Genomic DNA, 26865 nt, shown 5'->3' with positions numbered 1-26865 from the left:
ACAGCTATTCGTTGGAACTACTTTCTGCTAAAAAACACTCCTTATGACACGGTCTTCTTCTCCTCACAAATCCAAATTTAACCCCTGCTGCTGCACCGGAGTAGCTCAAACATCTGTTAACACAGGTTTAAATGAGGCTGACAGTCACAAACTGATGCTCCCTTCTAAAACAAATCACTCCTGGAAATCCAGGAACCAATCTGCTGCAACACTGCACATGGAGTCTGTTCAGCTACCAAATGAAAGAAATAAGAGAGAGAGTGGGACTCAACAAAAGAGATCACATTGAGGTTAGCTGGATGCTGAGAAGGTTTCTGACAGTAGGTCTCTACACTGCCTGATTTAAATCCAATAACTTTCCTGAAATCTCTTGCTCTTTGTATGTATTATTTGTAGTTAGCTTCCAGCGTTAACCTTCCCTCCGTGTGTTGATTCACCCAGCTCGTTACTCTTCCTCTAAAAACACAGTGACACCAATAGAGCAAATCACTCTGGGGTGCCTTTAGTTTGGCCTGCATTCCAGAGAGCACGGTTTGCACAGTGACAACAAGAGTCTGAAGATTTCATTGCTAAATACTCAAGCGCTGCACAAAGTTAAATATCTTTACATAGTCACTCTCTTTTGTTTCTCATGCGCTACTATTACGAAAATCACTCGCACGGAGTCAGAAATGTCTCGTTTGTCTTTCTTCTAGTCTTGCCTCACTCACAGCTTTCTGCCCGTCTGAGAGGAGAACAGGCAAGGAAGAGAAAGTCCTCAGTGGATGCCGAAGTAATGCAGCTTCAAGGAGACAACACTGTGCCTCCCAGAGGCGAAACTCCGCTCGGCTCCCCTGCCAGCGTGTTCAGCCAGAAGATGCTCACCAGGTAGTGAGCAGCAGCGGCGCTGGAGATAACATGCCCAAACACACTCCCTCTGGAGACGGCGCGTACCTTAAAAACGCACAAACTGCATCTTTAAAAAACACATCCTTGGCATACGTTCACACATGATTTCATGACCCACGGTGTTCACACCTGATTCTCTCCCCTCCTGAGTCTTAATCAAGTTGTTTGTTTCTGAAAGGCTTCATTAGTTTTCTCACTTTGATTGTTGTAGGTGTGTGTGTGCCTCTGAGTGAGCCCGCGTGCTCGCTCCTGTGTGTGTGTGTGTTAAACATCGGAGAACACACGCTGTCCTTGAGATTGCTGCAAACAAATGTATACACAAGTATCTAAAACCCCCTCATGACTTCATCGCATTGATGATTTTTCATCGTCAGCTCTCTTTGTTATTGGGAATACAGGTCATTACGATGCAGGCTGCAGCAGAGAGGGTGTTAAAAGATGTTTTCCTTTATGGAGAATGATTTGTTTGTTTTACGTTCCAGCTTGCTCGCCTCCTGGGCCCTAACCTACATTACAGCACAAAGACTATTAATCATTGATGATCAGACCTTTTAATATTGCTCATATAATATTCATCTGCACATGAAACAAAACAAATGAAGAGTTCTGCGACAAAACACTGGATATTTATTTTGAGGGAAACGTACTACCTGAAAATAATTACGTGTGTGGGCCGTCTAAGTGTACACATGTCGGCTTGATTTATTAACAGTACCGTGGTTAAATACCTGACACCCATCTTTAAATAGAGCTGCAACGATTAATCGGTTGGGGATGGAAAGAGAACTGATACTGATACCAACTACACTGATAATGAATGTATTATTTAACTAATTTTTCAAGCAGAATGTCAAAAATGTGCTTATTATAGGTGCTTGAGTGTAAAAATGGGTTTGTTTGAATAAAAAGAGACATTTTAAGGCACTTTTGGTTCTTTGAAATTGCGATCATCTCAATTAATCTTCAAAATAATTGGCAGATTAATCGACAACAAAAATAACCATTAGTTGCAGCCCTGTCTTCAAATGATTTTTAAAAACCCTCCACGCTGCAAGTGACACCAGCAATATTATGGCAACATTTCTGACACAGCCTTCAAAGAAAGATTTGAAATATGAGAGACGAAGCGCTCAAATGTGTTGTTTAAAAAAAAAAAAAAAAACTCCGAACTCAAAGCTTCCTACAAATCTCGAGAGCAAATGCAGAATAATCATATCATCCTCACATTCATTATCACTGCGGAGAGAAAACGTCTCCAGAGGTCAATTAACCCCAAGTGTGAACTGAGAAGTGCTGCCGCAGACGTCCAACAAGCCAAGATAATAAAAGTGCATGCACACACTCACACATGTGCATATACAAACGCACAGTTAACCAAAGATAATGACGAAGACATGACACGAAGCTCACACATATTCTCTGTATCCGTCTCTCTCGGTTAAAGGCACTTACACGCGCTGTACATATTACCAGGCGGACTGCTGTCCTTTAATCACAAGCTACGTTTTAATTGGAATAAGTGTGAAAGAAATGGGAGCCGTTAAAGTGGCTCATTCTGGCACAGATATGTTGCAGCATGAGACTGCTGGAGCCAACTTAGTGGAGTCACATATGCTTTTTATCAGAAGGTCATTTAACAGTCAATCTGCAAGAGGAGGTAGCCAGATTATTTTCATATTCTCTCTCAACCGGGCCTCCATCTCACGTCAGAAACTAAAAGAAGGTGTTTAGCTTCGTTCTGTGAGTGTCGTAAATGATCCAGTGTTTCCCAAAGTAGGCGTAATTTCCCTTAATTTGACTCATGGGCTGAAATAACTGACAGAGAAAACACATCAACTGCTAAATTCTACTTTTAGAAATCACCCCCAAATCCATCTGAAAATCCAATGTTTATTGGAGCATGTGGACAAGGCTGACCCGAAACCATGTGTCCATAAAGCCCGTAAAATACAGGAATAGTTCGACATTTTGGGAATAACACTGATTTGCTCACTTGCTATGATTTACAAGAGAAGACTGATACAATAAATGATGATATAAATCTACCACCCGCAGCTGGTTAGCTTCACTTTGTGTAAGCCTACAGTAGTAGACACAACAAGTATTTCTTAGCGTGTCTCCAAATGCTTCATGTCCCTGAAATCCGTGCAACCTAAGCTAAAAGGTTATGTGAGTCAATAAACAATAATGAATGATAAAACAATAGACAATATGTCATACATTCAAAAGTATAAATAAATATGATAAATAAATATGATATACAAAATATGTATAAATATATATATAATGGGACATTTAATAAAAAAGTTTAATTAAAAACATAAAGCTGATTTAAATGTAGGAATACAAACTAAATCTTTCTTAACACTCTCCAATTTATTTGAACTATGGAATCATTTCAGTTTTTGAGATATGCTCATTTTCATGAGCAGCCTAAAAACATGTTTTCATATTTTCATCCACAATAGAAATGCAGTGCTTACATTGGTATGTTTGCTTATTGTGCTGTAATTTCTTAACAGAGGAAAGGATAAAAAATGCTCAAAATACACTATGCTCAAAACAACCTGCAGTTTTCAGGCGGTTGCATGCCCTGCCTGTCCCGGACCAGTCACTTCTCAGTCTTGTCTTGTCCTCACTTTGAGGCTGCTGAGAAATCAGCAGATACACCAGTGTTTGTGGTAATCTCTGCCATACTCTGTGAATTGATGCATTATCAGAAGCATAGTAGCAAACAAAAGACCTAAATAAGGACAAACTAGGCAGTTTAGCCACTTTTGTAAGCTTTTCTGCGGGAACCAACCCTTTCAACCCATAAAGGTCATTCCCAAATCTTCTCGTTCAGGAAGCAGTAAGATTCTCTATTCTTCAATCTGAAACACTCCTGGCCAGGTCTGCTGAACCTCAACTGAGCTAATCCTAGATAAGATCAAACAAATCAAAGCTGATCCAAACACTTGACTCCGAGTTATTCATTTTCTTATTCCTCATTAATTATTCCTAGAGGGCTCGAGCCTTTAAAACCCACTTTAGACACTCAGTCCACCTCCACCTGAGTTCAGACCGGAGACAGAAACTGGTGGTCTTCATAATACATGAGACTTTCGCCCACAGTGGAGCCATTTTCTGGCTAACTGCATCTGTCTAGAATATGCTCCTTCACACAGGCTTCATGGGTGTTATTCAAACGCCCATTTATGCATAATAAGTGTGTGCAAGCTGCATGCAATCTCTCACACATGCAGGTTGAAGCGTCTCAATACTGCTTGCACAAGCGCTTTGGAGCGCGGTACGCACATGCATGAGCAGGCGTGCATACAAAGCCCTCCTCCTACACACACACACACATACGCACATATACCTGCCCTAACACACACACAGGAACCCTGCCCACACAGCCTCATAGCACCTCAGGTTTACATGAGTGCTGTTAGGACCTTCAGCTATTCAGGCCTTTAAATTGGTCCCAGTGAGATGTGAGAGCTCGGACCACAGGGCTGACCTCTAACTCTTCGCCTGTGTATCAAAGAATTAGTCTCTGTCAGCCAGGTCAATATCCCCAGCAGCAGCTGGAGACCCAGCTCGCATGTAGGGAGGCTGTTGTAGAGCATTAGTCAGCTGATGATGGTAATGGCAAAGGCCATCTTCTCCTCGGAGCAAAGGTTTGATTTCAGGGAAGGTTTTCCCCCATTTGGTTGTAAGAGTCATCTCGGGCAATCGATTAAGGAAAGCAGAATCATCTCGTCAGTATCATTGTGGACGTGCATTTGGACAAGATGGACATCATGTTACCCTATTTGTGGACAATTAAGTCAAAAATATCAAAAAAAAATATATCTGCTTACCCATTATTTAAGATAGCTCAAGATTTGTTTTGATTTGAGTCATGCCGTGTCATAACTGCTATGATGATATCACAAAGACAGATATTTACACTGTTAACTGTTTCAAGGAAGTGTTAATTCAGCTGTCTGCCCATTTCAAAGGCTGTCGTTTGTTTTTTATATTGACTCCGCCAAAATTTACAAGCATGCCAAACAATCTCCAAGGGCAACCGAGTACAGTGACCAGACTCCGCTCCTGGGGGCTGGTCAGACAGACAGACAGACAGACATGATGGCGGTCATGTTTGGCCGGTCTGCCAAAGGTGAGCTTGGTCACCTGCCAAGGCCAGAGCTGAACCAAGCTGGGTTAGAGTACAAATTACCAAACTGCTTGTACATGCAGTGCTGTTTGCTTCACTTTAAGATGTGTCTGTCAATTTGTGCATGTTGGAATTGATCCTCATTTCAATGATCAGATATAGATTATCAGATTCTGACATGGATCTTTTAACTTGCCTTTTCCTGTGGATGGGGGTCTAAAATTAGCATCCACCTAGTGCCACATGCAGGTAGCCGTTATTCAAAACCATGCTGAGAGTCTTATTTTATTAATTTAACCACAGACATGTTTCTGTCCTCTGCAGATTTTAACCATGTATCTCTGAAACCACTGAGTTCAATTCTTCATGAAAACATTAATATTTAGTAGAATGCAGGTTAGAGGGCCCCTTGTACCACTTACAGCAGTAGTTCATTCACAATCTCTTTCTAGCAAAACTGGTTTTAAAATTGAAATAGCCCGAATCGAAGCGATATTGAATCAACTTGAACCAAGTCGGAAATCAAATCGCGACCTTGTTAGTTGCAGTCAAACCAAACCGGGAAGGCACCGAAGAAAACCAGCTCTGCTATTTCTATAATTTCATATCATAATGATCTGAATCTGATCCGTAACAAGCCCTCCATCAGTCATTAAATGTTTCTGAATGGAGTCTTCCCATCTCATTCCCACAGACTCATTCCTCGGCGGCTGAGATGCCAGTACAGATGGACTGAATCGCGATGAGGCCAGCAGCAGTGTCTGTGGAGCTAAACTCCTGGTGGACTGTGCCAGCGCACAACCGCACCACGTTGGGGCCTGGCCGCTGCGGCGCTTGAGCCCTGGCAGAGAGAACAGAGGCCCCCTTGTTTGGCAGAGGCATGTTGACAGGAAACATAATGCATTCACATGATAATGAGCCAGTGAATACATGTCCAGCGTAGTGCCCCTGCTTTCTTTCCCTCCCTTACATACAGTACACGCCTTTAGACAGATAAGGGGTGAAACGCACACAAATCTGGTGTGCGCCGGCACAAATGCGCACACACGTAGTCATACAAACGCGCACTCTCAATCACAAGCCACTCAGTGTCTGGTGCAGAACGGCCTGATCGCCGGTCTCATCACCAAGGAGACCAGGCACTAAGCGGGCGCCTGGCAGAGACAGACTGGCATTTAGCATTTAGGACCCCACAAAGCTTTCAGGCAGAGTATACAGGCCTTATTTAATGAAGAGAGAGAGCCAGAGACGGCGAGAAAGAGAGAGAGAGATTAGTCACATGGACACATGCGGATACATAGATAAAAGAGGGGAAATGAAATACTGTTTGACACTCACATTAAAGAGAAGAACGATGGAGAGAAAGGGAGATACGGGGAGAGATTGAGGAGCAGAGAGCAGGTTAGCAACTGTTAGATGAGGCACAAGCACAACTGAATAACAACACAGAACAGCATGAACATGAAAACACCGTAGCTCGGGGGGCCGAGAGGCAGGCAGGAGGAGAGAAAAACAAGATTCCCTCCTTTATTTTACAAGTGCTTTACAGCGCTGACTAAATAACTGCTGAGACTGACGTGTCTAACTAACATAAAACACCTCAGAGTGTTAAGAGGCGCATGTGTGATTTCAGCTGACGTCACCAACGGGGGAAAGCTATTAATACACATGCCCACCTGAGTCTCCACCAGGCTAGGGAGAGAAAATGCAGTGCAAATGAACTGTAAAAGTAACGATTTTACCTTTTCTTTTTCTTTTTTCTTTTTCTTATTCATTCACAACTCCCCAAGTGGGGAAGAAAGAAAGGAAATGAAAAAGAGGGGAAATCAAACATTTGGGTAGACGGGAGCCCTCTGCCCTCTGAACAGAGCCGAAGATGATGGGACTGCACGAAGCAAACAAGTGTTAAATGCTTTAAGAGAGAGGGATTAGGCTGTGGTGTGCTCCAGAAGTTTTTTGGGTTGAGGAGGGGAGGATGGGGGAGGAGAGGAGAGGAGAGGAGAGGAGAGGAGAGGAGTCAGAGCACTGACTGTATTTAGGTCTGTATGTAACGTACATATCTAACTTACTAACATGATGATGAATGCTACCTGACGAAGATCAACTTACTATGTCCTTTCCTGCCCTTTTCAAAACTCAGAATGCACCACCTCGTCACAGTGCAATACCACTCATACACCAAAATCAGTGTGTATACACAGGTTTTTTTAACACGTGTAAACTGGCAAATAATCTGCGATAAACTCCTTTCATATCTCCAGTGGACGGGTTTGCCTTTCTGTTTTTTTCCTCGTGATGCAAACAACGGTTGCGTTTTAAAATAGCTTTAACTTCAGTCTCTCTTTTGAACTCACAGCCGACTGAACGACGTTCAAGTTCTGCCTGACAGAGACGGATGGAAAGACATTAACAAGCCAGCAGCCTTAACTCCAACAGATCTCATAGCATCTCGCCTGAGAAGGAGAGAAGATTAGCATGTTCACCCAGGTGTTGTGTTCACATCACAGCGAAGGCGAGCCGAGCCAGAGGTGATAAATACACTGTCAGCTGTCTATTACACCGTCGGCTCTTGCAATAGGCTACAATGTCCGCTTGTGTCAACTTGGGCATGATTAAACCCTTTGATGGTTAATGTTACGTGAGCGCTCACGGTGCTTCCTTCAATATTGAAAAAGTCAGGAAGCACGAGATAAGACATGTTCATTGATTAATACTTAAACCACAATCTTTAACACGGGTGTCAGGGTGTGAACCCCGGCCTCCAGTGTCAAAGTTCTCATTTCATACAGCCACAATCCACCCTCTCCACCTGTCTCAGTGTACGAAGGACTTCATTCAATGGAGAAAAAAGTAACCTCGCTCACAACTACGCCTCCATCGGAACATAACTGGCAAAAGCAATTATTGTAAACGAACGAAATTTCTAGCAGACGAGGTTGCAGTCTGTAGATCAGTCCTCCGCACCCTGCACCGTCCTGCCCTCTTCATCCATCCTCGAGACCTAAATGTCCTCCCTCGCTCTCCAGTTCCGATGAAGCCTCAGACTTACTGTTAAACCAGGTGTGAAATCTGCCTGTGTGGCTGATTTGCTCTCTCGGCTTCACTATAACCTCTCCATCTTAAGTCAACTGGGCTCCGGTTATTCTCCCACACACGTTCCTTGAGAGTTTAGCTCTTACTCTGCCAACCCCCCAGCCTCTCGGTGTCTGTGATGTTTTGATTACCAGCTATGAAACACTGTATCATATTCGCCTCATCTCATCTGCACGGCCAATCCGCAGCATTAATTTTTCATCCTAATTTAAACAAGGATTAATTAAAACTGGAGTCATTTTTTTCTCCCCGCTGTGCATGGCGGCGGTGTAATCTGTTACAGAGTGGCTGCTTCAGCTCTTCTATGCAACCTGTATTCATGAGCCTTTATCTGAGCAGTGTTTTATTATAACAATGGTGAATAGCGTCTCATGTGGCTGTGCAGGCACACCGATGGCAGTCTCAATGGGCCCCTTCTATTCGAGACCATTCTCATTTTAACAAAGAGTATTTTTTTCCATTGTGCTCCAATATGCAACACACATCTCCACATCTCTCTCATCGCCAAGTGGTACAGTAATAACGACCGGTTACATCTCCCTCTGTTTCTATCTCTCTCCGTTTCACACCCATCCTCAGAGCGTGACGTAGCCCTATTCTCCTTAATTACAATGCACAAAAGACGAAGAGCCACGCATTCAACTTTGGCCATAGGAGACCCAAATACCAATGAGGAAATCATCCTCTAAATACGGAGAAATTGTTGTGGAACGGGACAATGTCCCGTGTTAATAAAGCACCCTCCAGCCGAGTACAATGGAGTCATTGATCATCCCGTGTCATCGTTAAAACCCTGCGTTTCATCTCACAGCTTTAATAAAGGGAAAATGTCAAGCGTTTACAGGCCAGGGAAGATGGATCACTTGATATTCTGCCATTGATTATGAGATATGTTTATGAAGGTTTCAGACTTCGACTCACAGGTCCCACAGGAGGATACACTCTGTCCTGCTCTCCCTGACTGAGCTCGCCCCTTTTCAACACCCTGCAGTTTCTATCTTTATCAATATTATAGAGTGCAATTCTCTATCATTTCAGCACCAGTCGGCCGTCTTTTCTGACATCACATCACTACAGAGCAGTGACAGTGAGCCGTAATTGCACATCATTGTTGCTCTGCCGTAATTACAGTTGTGATAGTGCACAGGGAGAAAATGCGGTAATAGTCTCTGGGTAATTACCCCAATTGACTTGATGGTGGCTAATTGGATTGTTTGACATTGTGTGGATGTGTACATCTTTGCATTTGTGCATGTGTGGGTGTGTGTGTGTGTGTGTGTGTGTGTGTACATTGGAGCAAATGGCAATAAACAAATTACCCCAGGAGAGAGTCTATTTGTAGGAACACTGGGACAAAAGCATAGCATCATACTTTATTATACTTCAGGAATCTATTTAAAGGTGCAATATGTAAGAATTGGACAACTGTCAAATTCATAATCAGAACAAATAGTTGGCAGCATATCACTGGAGTAATAGCTAACTTTAGCTGCCGTGAAGCAGTTAGCTCATCTAGTCGTGCAGCTAGCTGTTCAAACTGGGAGCTCGGGGACCAGGGGAGTTTTTACTGCAAGCACAGAACCAGTAGATAGTTCTGCAACACAATACATACACGTCATAATGAAAAACACTGCTATTTATTCACATTCTGTTGATCATTTTGGTTCATTTTTGAACTTTTTCAACTAAAATTCGTACAAATCGCACCTTTCAAATAATTCCTCATGATTCGTACTCTTTCTTCATGTCTTAATAATTAACAAGCTGTTTCATATCATTGCTTTTACTCTGAATTCCTGGACAGAAAAGTCGTTACTAATTAACTTATTTCTTTTTTCAGGAGCAGACAACTGTAACCCTTCTATCATTTAATTTCATAGTAGCAGGATCATTTTTGATGATTTAAATAAATTACTTAAAATTTTGGTTAAGATTTAAATTATTCCACTGTTGTACTCAATTTTCTCCATTCAAAGTAGCTGACACATCACTAAGATTTAATCGTTTTGATAATTTGGTGTGCCACAAGGTTAATCGCTTGGCCCATTGCTTTTTTCTATTTATACATCACATGTTGGTGAAATTATGAAATTATATTCAGAATTATGACTTCAATTTTGTCAGCTAACTTAGTGAACAGCTTCCTTCGGTAAAGCTTACAGCATCCTGATGAATAAAATAAATATTACAATATTGTCTGATGATGCATTATAGACGAAGCTCTTTCACAAATGTTTATGTACTACCATGCCATGTATTAAAAACCTTGAACTTGTTCAAAGAACTGCTCCACAAATAGTAAATCAAATCAGAAGATCAAATTTGTTCAAATTGCAGACATGCGGGCCGAGCTCCACTGGCTCCCAATTTGAGCCAGATACTGTAGCTTCGGCTGGCATATATATAATAAACAAGCCCCCACAATCATATTTATTTGATCTCACCATCCCTCATGTAGCCTGTCACGGGTTCCGATCACAGGGTGCTGGCTGGCAGACTGTCACCAACAATCAGGAGGAAATTAGCAGGCAGCAGAGCATTTCCTAGCAAGCTACATATCTTTAGAACCACCATTCCCTCAGGGCGATAAACCTGCGGAAATCTTGAAATACGATCCAGTCTTTATCTTGGGAGGACACACTCCTCTTTTACTTTAATGTAAAGAGTATTACCACAGAAATCAGCCTTCAAAAAGCAGAGCAGAGCTGCCTTTCTGTTGCCGCACCATTACACTCCCTTCCTCTCTGCTGTGTGTATGAATAAACGTCTCTGCTTCAAGTGGATATTTTTCACTCTGCTTTTTCCAGATACTATCACATACAGTGGTTTGACCTGGTGAATGCAGAGTCCTTTGGTATTTTCTTGAGGTGAGGGGCTGCATAAACAAACTTGACGTGACTTGACCTTCACAAAACTATCACTCAACAGAGCGTGACCTTCCTCTGCATCGCTGAAGAGACATACCATCAAGAATTTTAAAGAAACACAGCAGTCAAGATAGACGGGTCAAAGGATAAGACATATAGAATAAATTATGACCTGGCTATATCACCGTCAAAACCTTTCTATGTGTATATAGATGGAATCTCACGCGAGTTCTTCGCCCCTGTGTCAGTGAACTGATAAAGCCAAAGCTATCTATAATCTATAAGCCAGGGTCACAGACCAAATGACAGACATAATCTGTGGCAAAGCCCGTTTTAGCAGATGATTTGGGCCTTGGCTCAATAGTTTACACATTGTTCCATATTCACAAATCACCTCTTAGCAGACAAGCCGGCACGGATCAGCAGCTGCAGCTCATCAGAGGAAGGCAAGCCACGGCCACTTCGTTCATATAGAAGCAACAAGGGGGGTTTGGCTTGGTGATAAAACAACTGAGTTTGAGTTTGAGTGCAACAAATCGAAGGTTTATTTGGGAACTAATTAATTTCAGATTCTGTAAAACAGCAATTGATGCACACATGACACCAAAGCTTTCGCTGAAATGATAGCTGACTTTGCCAATCACGCCACCATGATGACAGAGATAAGTCACAAATAAGACACAGTCATAACAGTTTAGAAGAAATTAACATTTTCAAGGCTTTATCCCACGTCTAAGTATTTTTTGCTGCACACCAACCACTCTGACCAGGTTCTTGTATGTATACAGTGATGGAATGTAACTGAGTAAAGGCTTGAGGTGCTTGCACTTTACTTGAGTATTTCCATTTTCTGCACTGCATTTTGGAGGCAAACATTGTACTTTTTACTCTACTAAAATGGAGATACTCAAGGAAAGCACTTTGAATTTGTACCTGTACAATACTCGAGTAAATGTGCGAAGTTACTTTTCAAGTTAAAAATACTGATAAATGATGATAATGTAGTGAAGAAAAGTACAGGGGAATTTTTTTGTAATCATCTCTGTTACAAATAACTAACTTTGTTGAGTTTTCTCAGTGTTTTCTGTCACTGAGTACATTTACATTTGAGTACATTTACTCAAGTACTGTGCTTGAGGTGGTTTAACTTTCCATCTCCTGCTGCTTTTTACTTCCATTCCACTACATTTTAGAAGCAAATATTGTACTTTTTACTCCATGAAATGCATTGGATTACTTTAGTTACTAGTTACTTTGCAGATTACACAATGCATCAGAGCCAAATATGTGTATAAAATGCTTTCACTTTTGATACATAAGTACATTTAAAATCAGATACTTTAAGTCTTTCAATCAAGTACTATTCATATGAGTGACTTTCCCTTTTACAGAAGTCATATTTTAACCCGATATCTTTACTTTTACTCAAGTATGACTTTTTTTTACAGCATTGTATGTATGTGTGCTAATTAGCACTGGGTCAGGCTGCTTTCACTGCTGCGTTTATATTATCTTCTCATTTCTAAGGATATCATAACAAAGTCAGTGTCAGCGTTTTTCTCCATGTTTTCCTGAATAGAGTGTTCCTGTGCATATGCCCTCACCCCTCGCTATCGTGTGCACAGACTAGCATCCATTATTGTGTTACACTTATTTAAAGCTCCCCTGATAGCCGGGATCTACTTAAAAGGTTTTTTGTAGGATAGTGGACAAATAGGACACACACACACACATAGTGTGTCAGTGGGGTCTGTGACAATACTACTATCTGGCATTATCAGTTAAGTCTGTGCAATATCCTCGTGATATTAATGCGTGTGGGAGGGTGGGGTGAGGGATCGTTGTGTGTTTGTGTCACTGTGTGCGGGTGTGGGTAGGTACATGCGTGCCTTCCAATGTGTGTGTGTTTGTGTGCAATGGCGAATTTGGCCTTTCACATTCTGGCAGAACTATCTGGGGCCAAGTGGATTTGCATATTGAGCACTTTACTATCACAAAGCAGTGTGGAGCGTACTGGACAGTGTTTCCCTGCCCCCACCACCGGTCTCCAGGCTGTCAGAGAGGGCAACCAGATAAGACAGCAGAGGCATGGATTAAGGGTTGAAGGGGCACAGCAGCATATGGTGCCCCCTGATATCCATGCCCCTTATATTGTTGGTAGACTAACACTGCCTATGTGCTCGCCAACAGGGAGCAGGTCTCACAGGATGTAACAGGGCTCGTCACATTCTTTTTTTCTTTTTTTAATCAACCACTGAAGTTAAGACAATGCCCTCAACAAGTTTTAGTGGCCAAAGGGTCATAAAGCTATGACACTTGAAATCTAATTCAAACACTCTTTTTACACGCTTTTTAAATTCCAACGCATCCAAAGGTTTTGTCCCTAGCTGCATGACGTCCCAGTAAATTTAGGCCCACTTGAGATTTTAACAGCTCAGAAAATGTAGGAAAGTGAAAGTAGAGAGAAAAATGGGGAGAAATTTGGTGACTAAAATAACAATTTAGTAATATACACAATATTTGTTTTTTCTGACAATGTTGAAGCTTTTTAGCATAAATGAGCTACATTTGATTTTTCTGAGGTTTTCTCACTTTTAGTTTAAACATCATTGAAATTAGTCATTTGGATCATCCCTAAGAGGAACAGGGAAAAGGGTTTTTGCTCTGTTTTCAGCTCAGTGGCTGGAGGGACATGTCTGCATCTCTGTTTGATTGACAGCGGCTGGCAGGCTGAGCCCCAGCATGGGAACAAAGACAAAGTAAACAAAGTTGCGGTGCAGTTTACAGGCCATGGGAAGATGTACGAGTAAGGACCAGACCAGTTTCTAAACTTCTTTTTAGGAATCAAAATAAACACTGACTAATATTTTTCACAAATCACAAATTCAAAAATTGAGTTTTAATGAGGTTCAGTCCACGCCAGTCGCAGCGATAAAATGTTTGCAATGTATGTTTAAGAAAACTGTGAATACAATAAGTTTTTGCATCTGTAAATACATATCAAATCAATTTTCTAAAATACTTTTCATATTACGAACAGTACCATGGAGAAGTGTCACCTGGCTGAGTTGGCTGACAAACTGCTGTTTGACCACTTCAGCCACACATGCACTGCCAACATTTATTTTGGCAGCTGGGTTGGTTCAATCCCATTGACAACCATGCATCCTGTTCAATAGTCCCTAACAAACCTACCTCTGTTCACACTGTACAGTCCCTCGCATAATTCAATGCATAATCAGGCAAAGTCCGCATATTTATGCGGGGGCTGCATTTTTTCAAATACGCCGCACTTTCGCCGCATAAATTGCGAATTTCCACGCAAAATATGCGGGGCTTGCATGATTTCATAATCCCCGCATTTTCACTGCAAAAAAGTCACATATATCTTAGCAAAAGTTGAAAAATGTTGCATTTACTTCACACAAGAGCAGCCATTTTCCCCTGTTGCCCTGGGAACGTTATGAAGTGACGTAATTTAACGACGTGAACATCGTCGAAAAGCTGCAAACCCCGCTATGAAGCCATGATGAAGCCCGCAAATCTGTCTCATTTGCCAACAAAAACTCATACTAGTTTCAAAAACCTTACAGTTGTAAGTATATTAGTAGTATGTAAATTTACGTTACAGTAAGAGACTGCACTTTGTGCATTGGAAGCACTTATTTTAACAGAAGATGTCTGTTTTGTATCGCTACCTGTGTAAACAGGAAGCACACATTTTATTTTTTTATATTTTATTTATTCATTTTTACAGAAGTTGTAGCATATTCCTTTTGTAAAGCTACAGAACTTGTTTGACTCATCAATGATTTGTAAGTTTGAGCCATGTGTTGATTAAGGTCTGAAATAAAACAAGCTGAGAACTTAAATATTCCCAGCACTTTCTGTGATGTAGTATGCTTGTTTATTATAGGAAGTAATAAGAAATGACTCTTTACATTAAAGTAGTAGCCTAGTGAGAACAGGGTGATGGGGGAATCACTTTTTTTTTCTCTTTTTCATCAAACCGCAGTTTTTGCAAGTTCCCGCGATTTTTGCAAGTTCCCGCAATTTCATCGCATAAAATTGCATAAATATCCCGCATATTCCATCGCATTTTTTAAGAAAACGTGCCGCATAATCAAGGATTTTTGCCCACAACAATCACAAAAAAACTCTGCGTTTTTCTGGAAGGACTGACTGTATCTCCATAGGAGAACATTAGCTAAAGTGCCTCAAATGTAGTATGACAAGTGGCGACCAGCTGTAACCCATCCTACAACTCCCACACCAAACTGACCTCACTCTAAACCATTGAACCACTCTCCTAAAGAGGCTGTGGAGTTCAAATAAAGCAAAGACTAACACTTTGTCATAGGCACATTTATGAGAGACATTACTATAAAGGCGTTTGAGGTCTCAGGTGTGTGTGTGTGTGTGTGTGTGTGTGTGTGTGCGTGTGCGTGTGCGTGTGCGTGCGTGCATGCCTGTGTGTGCGTGCGTGCGTGTGTTTGTGAGCCACTCTGCTATGCGGACAAATGAGCAACTCCGAGCGATTTTAAATATGTTTGTGTGTGCAAGTGCATGTGCATGTATTGCCAATGTATGTCTGTGAAATTCACTTGCAAGTGCCTCTGAGTGTGTGTGTCTGTGTGTAACTGTGCAAGTGTGTGTTCCCTAGTTTGTCAAAGTCCCACCTGTGCCCCCTCCTGTTCTACTGGATGCAACAGCGACAATGCTAAGGTGAAGTCTGCTGTAACAATTCACAGATGGGATCTCTCCTGCTTGCCTCTACCTCTATCTCTATCTCTCTCTTGATCTCTCTTTCTCTCTCTCTCTCTCTCTCTCTCTCTCTCCGTGTGTGTGTGTGTCTCTGCGAGCCGTTCTCCCTGGCTGTTCACATGCATCAGATTTGACATGCTCATTCGTTGTCTGCAAGGACAGAACACGCGGGGACCTCTTTTCAGTCTCACCCTCATCCCTGGAAAGTCGATTTGTGCGTCGACAGTGTGTGTGTGTGGGAGGACGCGGCGAGGGACAGAGAGAGAGAGAGAGAAAAATTTGGAATGTGTGAAGGAGAGGGAAATAGAGGCTGAAAAAGAGAGACAGTGAAAGAGCATGAAATTGGAAAACACTGATGTAAAGGGAAGCAATGCAGCACAAATAAGAGGGTATCGGGGGATGGCGAAGGAAAACGAAGAGAGACAAAGGTCTAGATAGGGAGAAAGTAAAGTTGGACCTGTGTTTTGAGAGAATGACACCAGAGAGAGACAGAGGGCGGGCAGAGGAAGAACACCAGTGAGAGTGTGGGGCTCTGGGGCGCTGTACAAAAGAGGGACTAATAATGAAACTACGGAGATCTGCCACGCAACCTTCCCTACAGGGAGCAACTGAGGCAGTTAACACACATTTACTGAGAGCCAAAGTGTGTCACGCCGAGAGCTCGTCTTCCTCTCCTGCAGGGACATCGCATTTCGGTGTCATTACTAACCAGATAGTGACACTCTACCGCTTCATACAAGTACGCTGCTGACCCAGCATTTAGAGTATAACACAGTTGGATTTATTGGAACTTTGGGTGTTTTTATTGTGCAGAAATGTGGACGGTTCATCAGAGCTTTGAGTACTGACCATCCCTCCTATCAGTTATGATAACACTGTACTCAAAGTATTTGGAGGGATCTGGAGACTCAGGGGACAAGTTACATAAAAGTACAACAGGGAACAAAGACAAGCAGCCCGGTCAGTCCCAATCAGGCACTGATGTGTGAGATAAAAAGTTCACATTGACCGGCTGGACTTATCGTCAGTGGCACCTCCACTGATTGATTTACCCGCCGGAAACCCCGAAAGTTAAGGCATCATTCAGACCGGATCACACATTGCGGCACTGATCCTCCCATTAATTTTGACTGTGGGTAGCAACTTTTGGAGAAACGCAACCTCGCGTCACACTACGGTGGCCAGTCGATGAGCTGTTAATCAGACTGACTGGTCAACCGTACTGTTGTTCAAGCTGTTTACATTAGAACATTAAAAGGGCACTTATACTTACTATAAAAGTTTGGAAGAAGGGGGTAAAACAATATCGGCCAAAAACAGACGCATGCACAAACATTCGGAGGTTTTGCAAATCGCCCAGAGTCTCTAATATGTTGCCTGGTGGCTCAACATCATCGTCCTGCCAAGAGACTGCACCGGCAGGGGAGCAGAAATACTATGCAAACGGTTCTGGACGGAGAAAGCCTCTCTGAAAAAGCTGTTGCCTCCAAGCTGTGCGTCAGAGACCGGCCACTCTGAGGGACAAAACAGTGACGCTCTCCCAGTTGTGTCCTCCCACACCGCTGCACAACCCTCCTCGCATCACCACCACCTGAGTAAGTCTTAACGCAGCCTCAAACCAAGTCGGTTTTGAACTGCCGTCGTGTCTCCAGATGTCGGCAGTTGACTCGACGAGTGCGATGGTCAAAACCACCCGATAAACAAAACAAAAAACTACCTTGAGCCCTTCCACGCCACCCTGCCGCCTCTTGAAATGTGTTTCTTGTTAGTACATTGTGAGGAGCAGAGACACTGAACTGGATTAAGGCACAAATAAAACAGCAGCGTTTTACCCCAACAGCCAGTTTATGAATTACCTATGGCTGTGAAAAGCCCTGGGCATATTTAATGCAGGAGAATCTGTCCCCCTTTTCCCTTTGTTCCCCTCTTTTCTCTTCTCTTTGCAGTATTCTGCGTTTCCACTCCATTATGTGAGTGTCAGTACAACAAGCAGAGGGTTTCAAGTCCAGCTGCCGCTCACCCTTTGCACATCGCTTCTGAAAGATTAACGAATCCGCCAGACGTACATGCTGCTGCCATGAGGATGAAAACATGACTACGGAAATTTCCAGATAAAGGAAAGGCTGTATACAGCAGCAAACAAGAAGATCGCTGACTATTGCTGACTAATGCTGACTATTCATGTGTGAGACCTCTGCCCCTCAGAATGAAGGAGCACAGGAGTCGTTTCCGCCATCGCTCTCGGCCGGCCACCTAACAATGGGGGTAGCCATTACAGAAGAGCACGGACAGCCTATCGTGTGCAACAGTGAGCAATTAACAAAATCACATTCCTCTATTATATGAAATTATCCAGAGCGTATTTATAGAGTCGGTGCAATTATCCGGTCGAGACAACTCAACGGACCACCACGCGCTCAAAGCAGGTCACGGGGTCTTCATTATCTCACAGGGTGACACCAGCCCCGTTCAGCCGCTGGGTTCATCAAGTGCTGGGAGGTCATTTAGCTGTTGTGCTGATCAATTAACAATCAATTTCAAATTAGTGATGCAAGGCCACATTACTCCAGGGAGTACAGTTGGAAATAGTCCTTTGCTTCAGGACTGCTGTCAGGAAACTCTGACCTAAAACCACCCACAGCTGAATCTGCATCCTTCCCCTAGGCCTGCTGTAAAACGCAGCTCCCACCACAGCATTTCATGTAGCTGTCTGTCATCGTGTCCTGGGAATCGACTGCCTGCCTCCTCTGCAGAAGCCCTGTGATATTTGTTTTGGTGTTGTGCTGTGAAATCTGTTTTTAAAAAAAAACGAGTGTTTCAGATGAATGGCCACATCATCATCGTCACGTCCAAGTCCACTGTAACCGGCCCGGTGAGTGACAAGCGGTGAAAAGATATTGTGCATTTATTGGTGTTTTTAAAAGTCACACTCATTATTCACTGATTTTATTCTATCAGTTTAGCAATTTGCACTCTAGATTCGTTTTCTTTCTTTTTTCTTTTTTTTTTGGCTCCTGCAAATGACTTCATTTGTTCACAGAAATGGCTCCGTTGGGGAACTTAAATGACTTAATCAATCCCTGTGTAATTCATGTAATTCACCACAGTTTGTCCTTTTATGAGGCTATGAAAACACGACGTTGTGGTATATTTGGCATGACTTAGAAACGCTTTGACTGATTTCGTCTCATTCTGAAGGCTATTCTTGGCTGCAGCAGGGTGCAAAGTAAGCGCAAGGACCTTAAGTAGCCCTGAGAACCCCCTTTCATAAGTTTAGGGATCAGTTTATCAGTTCTGGGGAACAGATTAGGCAATTAAAGGGGTAAAGAAAATATAAAAATCCATTTAGCCATAGGTAGTCTGAATGGAAAATGTAGCTGCGCCTGATACATTTTTCGAGATATGCAAACTTTTTAATTTATTTTCAAAAGGTTTGAATGAGCCGAGTCAAACGTTTAATCGCAACCCTATGCATTGCGATAAACAGCCGGACGGACTTAAGTGAGTTCCTTTCATCTCGACGTTGAGCTCATTGGAGAGCGCCAATTTGCCTAATGATCCCAAAAGAAAAACTGTCTGAAACCTTGATCCTTTGGGATCCACTGTAATTTATTTGCCTGGGGAACACAAGGGCCCAGGCGCACACACACAAAACACACACACACACATTCACACCCTGTCTGTTAACACACACTTGTGGGAATAATCCGCACAGGAGCATTTCCTTCGCCATTGATCTGGGCTCATAAAGGCTTACAATGATAAACACGGCGACTATTCTTGGTAATACCAGAGATCAACCTAACAACCCTCTGGCAGACACTGATTGAGCGCCGCAATATATCTCACGCACAAGGAAGTGAGCGGTGTGGGAGGGGCTTTGCGAAATATAAATCGATTAGCACCGATTGTTGCAAGCGTGGAAGTTCGAGCGCGTGCCCTTAAAGACAGAGAGAACACTATTTTTCGTTTTATACAGGGATAAAAAGGAGCGAAGCCTAAAATCTGTTAGTTATATGGATTTAGAGACAGAGGACTGTTTGTAAACAGTCATTCCTGTCTAATGGGTACAACGAAACAATAGCTGTCCTGTTTGAGCAGTCTGTGGAAATCCCCAATTTGGACTCATGACTTTGCTCGTATTTATTGGATTGGCGGGACTTTTTCACTTTCTTTTATAACTGATAACTAAACCATGGAAGAAGGAACTAGAGACTCTGAGGGGGCTGCAGCACCGCCCCAAAGGAGGCATTAAAAAAACCAACAATAACAAGAAAAACGTGTGACGCAGATTCTCGACAGAGCACTTTCTTGCTTATACTAAACCTATAACATCTGCCGACTTTACAGGAAGGCCCAACTGATTGAGAAGATGGCACAGACATCACTGCCTACTTCATACTAAATTGAGCATTTTTGGTGCGCAGGTGGTCGAGTGGTTAGAGCGCATGCCATATACGCAGCCGACCCCGGTTCGATTCCGGCTGGAGGTCCTTTGCTGCATGTCACATCCTCTTCTCTCTCCCACATTTCCAATCTGTCTACTGCTTAATAAAGGTGTCTATGCCAAAAAAATTGAGCGTTTTTATGAGGGGAGTCTGTGGGAGTGTCCTGTTTGACTTTGTAGGTGCTGTGGCTGACTGTGATCTATAGTATGTTGCTCTTCGCGTTTGCTGTGTGCTGTAGTGCAAAACAGCTTTAAATTGTTGTTAATAACTATTTGATGAGCGTTATCCTGGCTTTTTCAAATGTATTAAACAAAAAAATCTCGAATGCCGCGCACAATTAAATAGCATCATTACGTAGACCGACCTCCCAGCACCTCCAACTGTGACTGACTTCCAGCGTCCCCGAACTCAACTGATTGCAACCAAAGCTCACTGATAGTTGCAAGGGGTCGAACATTTGTAAGATCTTTTAGTTCCATACACGAGGCCACCTTGATGTTGTGACCGCATGTACCAAATCCCCCCCTGAGTTGCTGACGGGACGGGATGGGCGGGGGTGGGAGTCCTGTCAGCAAAGGTCCTGTCAGACCTCGAGAGCCAGCAAAGCAAAACTGCTCATTTCAAGGAGAGGATCTTCAGGGTGCCGCGACATGAGGAAGACATCCGCTTTAAATATGTATAAGCCCAGGGCCCCTCACACAGACAGAAACACACACACACACACACACACACACACACTCAGAAGGAAAAATCAAGTTAAGAGATGCTCTCATCCGAATAGTACAATCTGTCCCAGTGTGTTAGCGACCAAGATACTTGTATACACTTCCATCACGGGGAATCACTTATGTTTGTTCTGGGTTTTTTTTCCAGTTTTTTGACTTACACCTTCCCCTCTGCACCAAACTGTTGCAGGACTGGAGTGATTTCTTTTTCCAGGCTTGAGTTATAAAGTGAAGACCTTTTGCAGGTTCTTAAATCAATTGGGATTGTATCGTTACCACGATAAGAGACCATATAGGTAATACAGGTAATGTTTGTAGATGAACTACACAGTATATAATAACCTTTTAAAGTATTACACATATCAATCAACAATTTCTTAATTCATGTTTCATGAAGAATTGAATTGTTTTTGTTAAATAGATTCACTAGAGTTGAATTAACAACAAATTCATCACTTACCAATGATGGTAATTATCGAGTGTTACCAGAGATTTCAACACTGTGGCACAAAATACTATTTACGTGCCGCATCACCCGTCACTATTCCTAAATAACATCAGCTTTCCCAGTAGCGCAGTTCTCTCCCGCTCCAGCCACAGAGCAGTCATCTTGCTGCTCTGGGAAATGATCCAGTGGCACATTTTTTCGCTGCAACTTTGATGCAATGATGAAACTATCTTGTACGTCTTCCGTGTCCTGAAATTGAAGTCGAAATGCTTCATTCACGCAATTCCTGCCGCACAGAGTGATGCCGCAGTGACAGGCGATCATGCAAAATGAATGAACTTCTCCTGGAAAGCAAAGTGTTTGCCCCTTTAAGTGTTATAGATGGCAAACCTGAGCCTAAAACAGGTTTGACAGGTGTACCGCCCGCCTCCAGATGAGCTTCTGATCTCATCCGAACCTCAACATAAGCGATCACACCATCAACACCGCCCTGCTCCCTAAACGCCCATGATCCGCTCATGATTCCCTCATTTGCCTCTCTGATTAAAGGTACAACCAACCCCAAAACCTCAAAGCCCCAAACCCCCCAAAACTCTGTGAACTGACCACATCAGATGTTTGCCCCAGATGCTTGGCCAACTGCCGTGCAGCAGAGCAGCCTGTGGACTCTTCGGGGCCTACTTTAATGTGTGCTTAAGAGACCGTGGGACCAGGCGAATGCTGCGCTCGCTCTCCTCCAAATATCTGCCCATCATTTATTCATTCACACTCCCAGGATGGCCGCTGCCGCCATCATCTGAGCACCCCGTCGTATGAAGTTCTCGGCGTCTCTGTCGCTCAAACATGCGCACGCACACGCACAGACGCACATGCACTTTGCAAGCGGTCCCAGAGGTCTTTTAATTTTTTGAGAGGCTATTTTTAGTGAGGAAAATAATCGAGGTGGAAAGTTCCATCTGTCCAACACTCTTGTTCCAGCTGCTCCTTTTTAGCAGCAGGCGGAAAGGGGGGGGGGGACGCTACTTATCAGATAAAACCGACACAGAAGGGATCTTTTTTATCATATGCATCGTGCATTAGCAGGGTTTTCTAGGTTGAGCGGCATGTTTTCCAGCAAGATGCTAGGTGCATCACACTGACTGAGAGTACGTCTCTCACTCCCACTTCAGCGCTTTCTGTCTGTTCAGAGCACCTGTCATTTTGCTCCCTCTCATCCCTCGTTCTCTTTGGCTACCTACAAAATAAGTAAAGGAACTGGACCAAACAAAGCGGATACACACATAAACATGTTGATGTTTTTAAACTATTGAACCTTCTATATTGTAATATCAGTTTTGAAACAACTTTCCGGCCAAATTTAGCCCAGATTTTAAACTGACAGCTGAATGTATTTTGCCCTGCAAATCTACAAAAATCCATCCTTACTGCTACTGTGGCCCAAAGGGCTGCGACAAATAGTGATTAACTGATTAATTGACGAGTGAATACAATGTCAAAAGAACTTCCAGTTTCCAAGAACCAAAAGTGACTTCTTTGAATTGCGTCTTCCGTCCAACAGACAGCCCAAAACCCAGACTCTCATGATTTTCTTTCATAAATAACAAAGAAAAGCAGCAAATCCTCACATTAAAGAGGATGGAACCAGCAGAAAGACTTGCTGTGTAATTTCATTACTTCGAGCAGAGCCTCAAAGGTTAACAAGCTCACAGTGAATGTGGAGAAGAGAACCCGTCCGACTTCAGCTTTGATGCAGACATGACTGCTCTGAATGTCAATGAGCTTAAGAAGCACTCCACGTCGTCTTTTTGTGTTTGTTTTTATGCTCGAGCGCTCCGCTTCCTCGCTGGACCCTTCATCTCAAACATACGGGACAGCGGGATGGACGCCTGGGGGCTAATCCGAACATTTCGCTGGATGCAAATTCGTAATGTTCTGTAGCATCTATTATGCAGACTTCCCGAACAAGCAGCCGCAGTTGAAGAGTTCAGAGTCACCACCTCCGCTTGGATTTAATCTGTTGAATTGATTGGACCTCCGGATCGGTCCCTGCAACACCCTTGAGGGTTGTTCCGGGTGAATCGTTGAATCGGGGCATCGCGGACAGAGCGGCTCTGTGTGGGTATTGCCGGGGGGGTTCGTTGTGACATCAGCTGAACCAATCATTTTATTAGCATAGAGCCTCTGCTGTTTATTCTTCTAATACAAACTTTCTTCAAAGGATTTAAACACTGCAGTTGTCTCCGCCGTGTAGCTCTTCAACGCCTGTTTCTAACTGAGAAGAGAGGACACAATGTTCATGTGTAACTGGGGAGTGTTGATGGCGGACATGTCCTCTAACTGATGCTGGAGGTACGGAGGTCCCTGCCATGAACTGTCTAATCACTTCACTTTTTTGATTTCCGAAACTTTCCTCTTATCACTTCTTTATTCAGTGTTTCCAGTGCGTCCAGAGCCACAAGCTCATCATGAGCGGCATCGACTGTCAGAACTGCACATTTGAGGTACAAGTGAAGCTAGACCCAGGCCTCATTGTGCAATAACCCCAAACAATCGGGTGTCCACTAACATAATGAACACATCAGATCAATGCAGTGGCAGTGTCTGACATGCAAAAAGTGGAGGTCAGTACAAACAGCCAAAACAAGCATCCACAATCAATAGTGACTTTGCTGCATCGGAATTTATTTATAGAAACCCTGGCAGCTCACCGCCAAGACGCGATAGGGAGAGAAGAAAAACTACCCGGCGAATGCAGCTCGTGTCTGAACAAGTGGGCCCATTAATAGAGCCGCCGATGCTCTCACACGCCGAGCAGTCTGTTGTTTCCCTAAACTCATCCGTAGACTCGAACCCGCACTCGTTACAGCGGCAGAGGGGTTTTTCTTTTCGAATTGGATGGACAAGAGCAGCCATGATTTTATTTCATTTCAAATCATTTGGTCAGACAAAGGGTCAGACTGATCGAATCAAAATGGAGCATGTGTGTGTATTTGTGTGTATGTGTGTGTGTGTGTGTGTGTGTGTGTGTGTGTGTGTGTAAAACCCTGAGGAGCCCGGCTGACAAGACGCCGTAGATCTACTCACAGCGGAGGTGTACAGCTGAATAAGTGGGCAGCGGAGTGAAACACCTGGGCAATCAGGACTAAATTCAATCTCACACAATTGCTCTGTCCAAATTGACATGTCAGGCTGCTGTGTGTGTGTGTGTGTGTGTGTGTGTGTGTGTGTGTGTGTGTGTGTGTGTGTGTGTGTGTGCGTGTGCCTGCAGGGTTCAGTGGAAATGCTTTTTGTGTCCTGACACCAGGGCTCTAAGAAGCCTCCGTTGGCATTTTCTACCACTCTACTGCTCGGCTCGGATCTTATAAATAAAGGTTTGGGACATTTTTCTTTTGAAAGAAAAGCTGAATCTCATCTCAAAGAACTCATTAATTTTTTACTCACAAATATTTAATGGCTTTATAATGTTTTCTTTAAACATTTTTATTCATTAGTGTACACCATATTTGCATGAATTTATAAACGATGCTCATTTATTAATGGGCCCATTAATCTTTTCTGTTATGGCGTTTCTATTTTCGTCAATTATGAATCTTATTCCAGCAGTGCCCTCTCGAAACTACAGGAAAGACTTTTTTTTTAATTTTTTTTTTTTTAGTATTCATAAAGACTTACTTTAAAAGTTTTAAAGACAAAATGAAATTCTGTAAATGTTGCTATTACATTATAAACAAAATGGCTAAATAAAGTGTGACAAACAAAGTGTCACTAAACTCGGTACATTTCTAATAACACAACCGGACTAAGAAGTCAAATAAGGTCAACACGCTCGCTATAGTGCCACACACACACGCGCGCGCACACACACACACACATAGTACAATTCTCCATAGCACAATAATAGGAGCATATAGCGGTTGTCCTTTGGGGTTGCACGCTCTCCCGTGCTGTCTGGTCACCCTGCTCCTCGTTAACCGGGCGGGTACCAGCGCAGCCTTCCACCGTCTGCTCCCGTTTCTGATTCAGCACACAGACTCTTACTGTGCTGTGCCTCAGTGTTTTAATAGAAAAAGGAGAAAGAGAAAAAAAAAAAAGCAGTGAATTGAGACCTTAAGTGTTGTGTTAGACGCGCAAAAGTGGTATCAGGCGCGGCTGAGCGCATTATGGATAAGACGTGCACAATCAAAAGTGCTTTTGGGAGCGATGACATGGCGACGGCTGGGGAAAAGTCCTCCTAAATCTGCGCTTTAGTTTTTGTGGAAATGCCGGGGATTTGTCAGCCTGATCCAAACATACCGTATTAAGGAGGAGAGCGGGGTGGGTGGGGGGGGGGCGGGGGGGATCAAATGGCTGTGGCACGCGCACTTGGAGAGGAGAGGTTGAGCCCGTGGCACAATTTAATTCCAGATACATCTGTTTTTGCAGCGCTGATGCATTGTACTTACGCACGTGATGGTAAAGCTGTAAGCCTTTTGAAATATGTTCCCCTCAGCCTGTAAATTGTATCATCATTGTTATTGACAATATTGTTATCATGGGACTGTCTGTGCGCAATGTCAGGTCTGCTCGCAGTTGAAGGACGGGTGCACAAGTTTCCAAAGTGTCACATAACTTACCCTCCATGCAGAAAATCACCATCCAGGCTATCCAGAGGTCCGAGTTATGGAACTTCACCATGGTTCGTAACTGTTCGGTGACCGGCTCTCAGTTCGGCCCAGTGCCTCCTTCTTTAGAAAATCTCAACTCCGCTAACAGTCCCCTTGGAGAAAAGTAACGGCATGAGACATGCAAGCAGTCCGTGTGTTTGTTTGTTTCTTTACGCAGCGCGCACCAGCGACATTTCCCCCTCCAAAAATACCACAACAAATGTTCAAACGTGCGAAAACAAAATCGTTGAGATAATGTCCATCCAGCGTGGACTCGTCTCTCCTTCGGGCGCTCTTCACTCCTCCTCTCCTCGCGTTCTTTGGTAGCTGCGGCTCACTCCAAGACTCTCCTCTCTCCTCGACTTCTCCCGTCAAATTACGCACGCTCACAGCAACTCGGTGTCCACCCGCTGGTGAACTCAGATCTGCCCACTGTCGCTGAAAGTGACTTACAAAGTGATCTGAAACTGGCACTGTCCCCGTCCGCTCGGTGAGTCTCTCCAACGGGTCTTGTTGCGCTCCATGGTTTCTCGTCTGTTCTGCTGCGTCTGAGCGGACCAGGGAGCGAGCCGGGGAGCGTTGGACACAACACGACTTCCACTCAGTGGTTTTCAAAATAAGGGTCATATAGTGTGGATGTTGAAATTGCGTTTTAGGGTGGAGACGGCAGATTACGGTTTCGACAACTTCGTCATCAGTTGGCAAAAGGACACAGGATCCCTCCTCTGTGTGTTTTCTCCCCACACTTTTAACAATAAAAGAAAAGTAAAAATTAGTCACAAAAAAAAACTAAGAATTATAACAGTGAGATAAATGTGTTAGTAAATAATAAATGAATGGTAAAA

The 26865-nt window shown here is 43.3% G+C and overlaps 1 protein-coding gene across 2 annotated transcripts in view; it reads right to left on the bottom strand.

Annotated features, from left to right (window-relative positions):
- Nucleotides 1-26608, bottom strand: part of igsf11 (immunoglobulin superfamily member 11) — a 111558-nt gene extending 84950 nt beyond the window's left edge. For both annotated transcript variants that reach the window (XM_030404457.1, XM_030404465.1), the window contains exon 1: nucleotides 25991-26608. In XM_030404457.1, the coding sequence (XP_030260317.1) occupies nucleotides 25991-26051 (61 nt within the window). In that variant the 5' untranslated portion in view covers nucleotides 26052-26608. The remainder of the gene's footprint in view (nucleotides 1-25990) is intronic.
- Between the last annotated feature and the right edge of the window lie 257 nt (nucleotides 26609-26865).

This window comes from Sparus aurata, chromosome 2, assembly GCF_900880675.1.
Source record: "Sparus aurata chromosome 2, fSpaAur1.1, whole genome shotgun sequence".
Classification (NCBI taxonomy): domain Eukaryota; kingdom Metazoa; phylum Chordata; class Actinopteri; order Spariformes; family Sparidae; genus Sparus; species Sparus aurata.
Note: the sequence above shows the minus strand (reverse complement) of the source record. Positions and strands in the feature narration are given on the sequence as shown.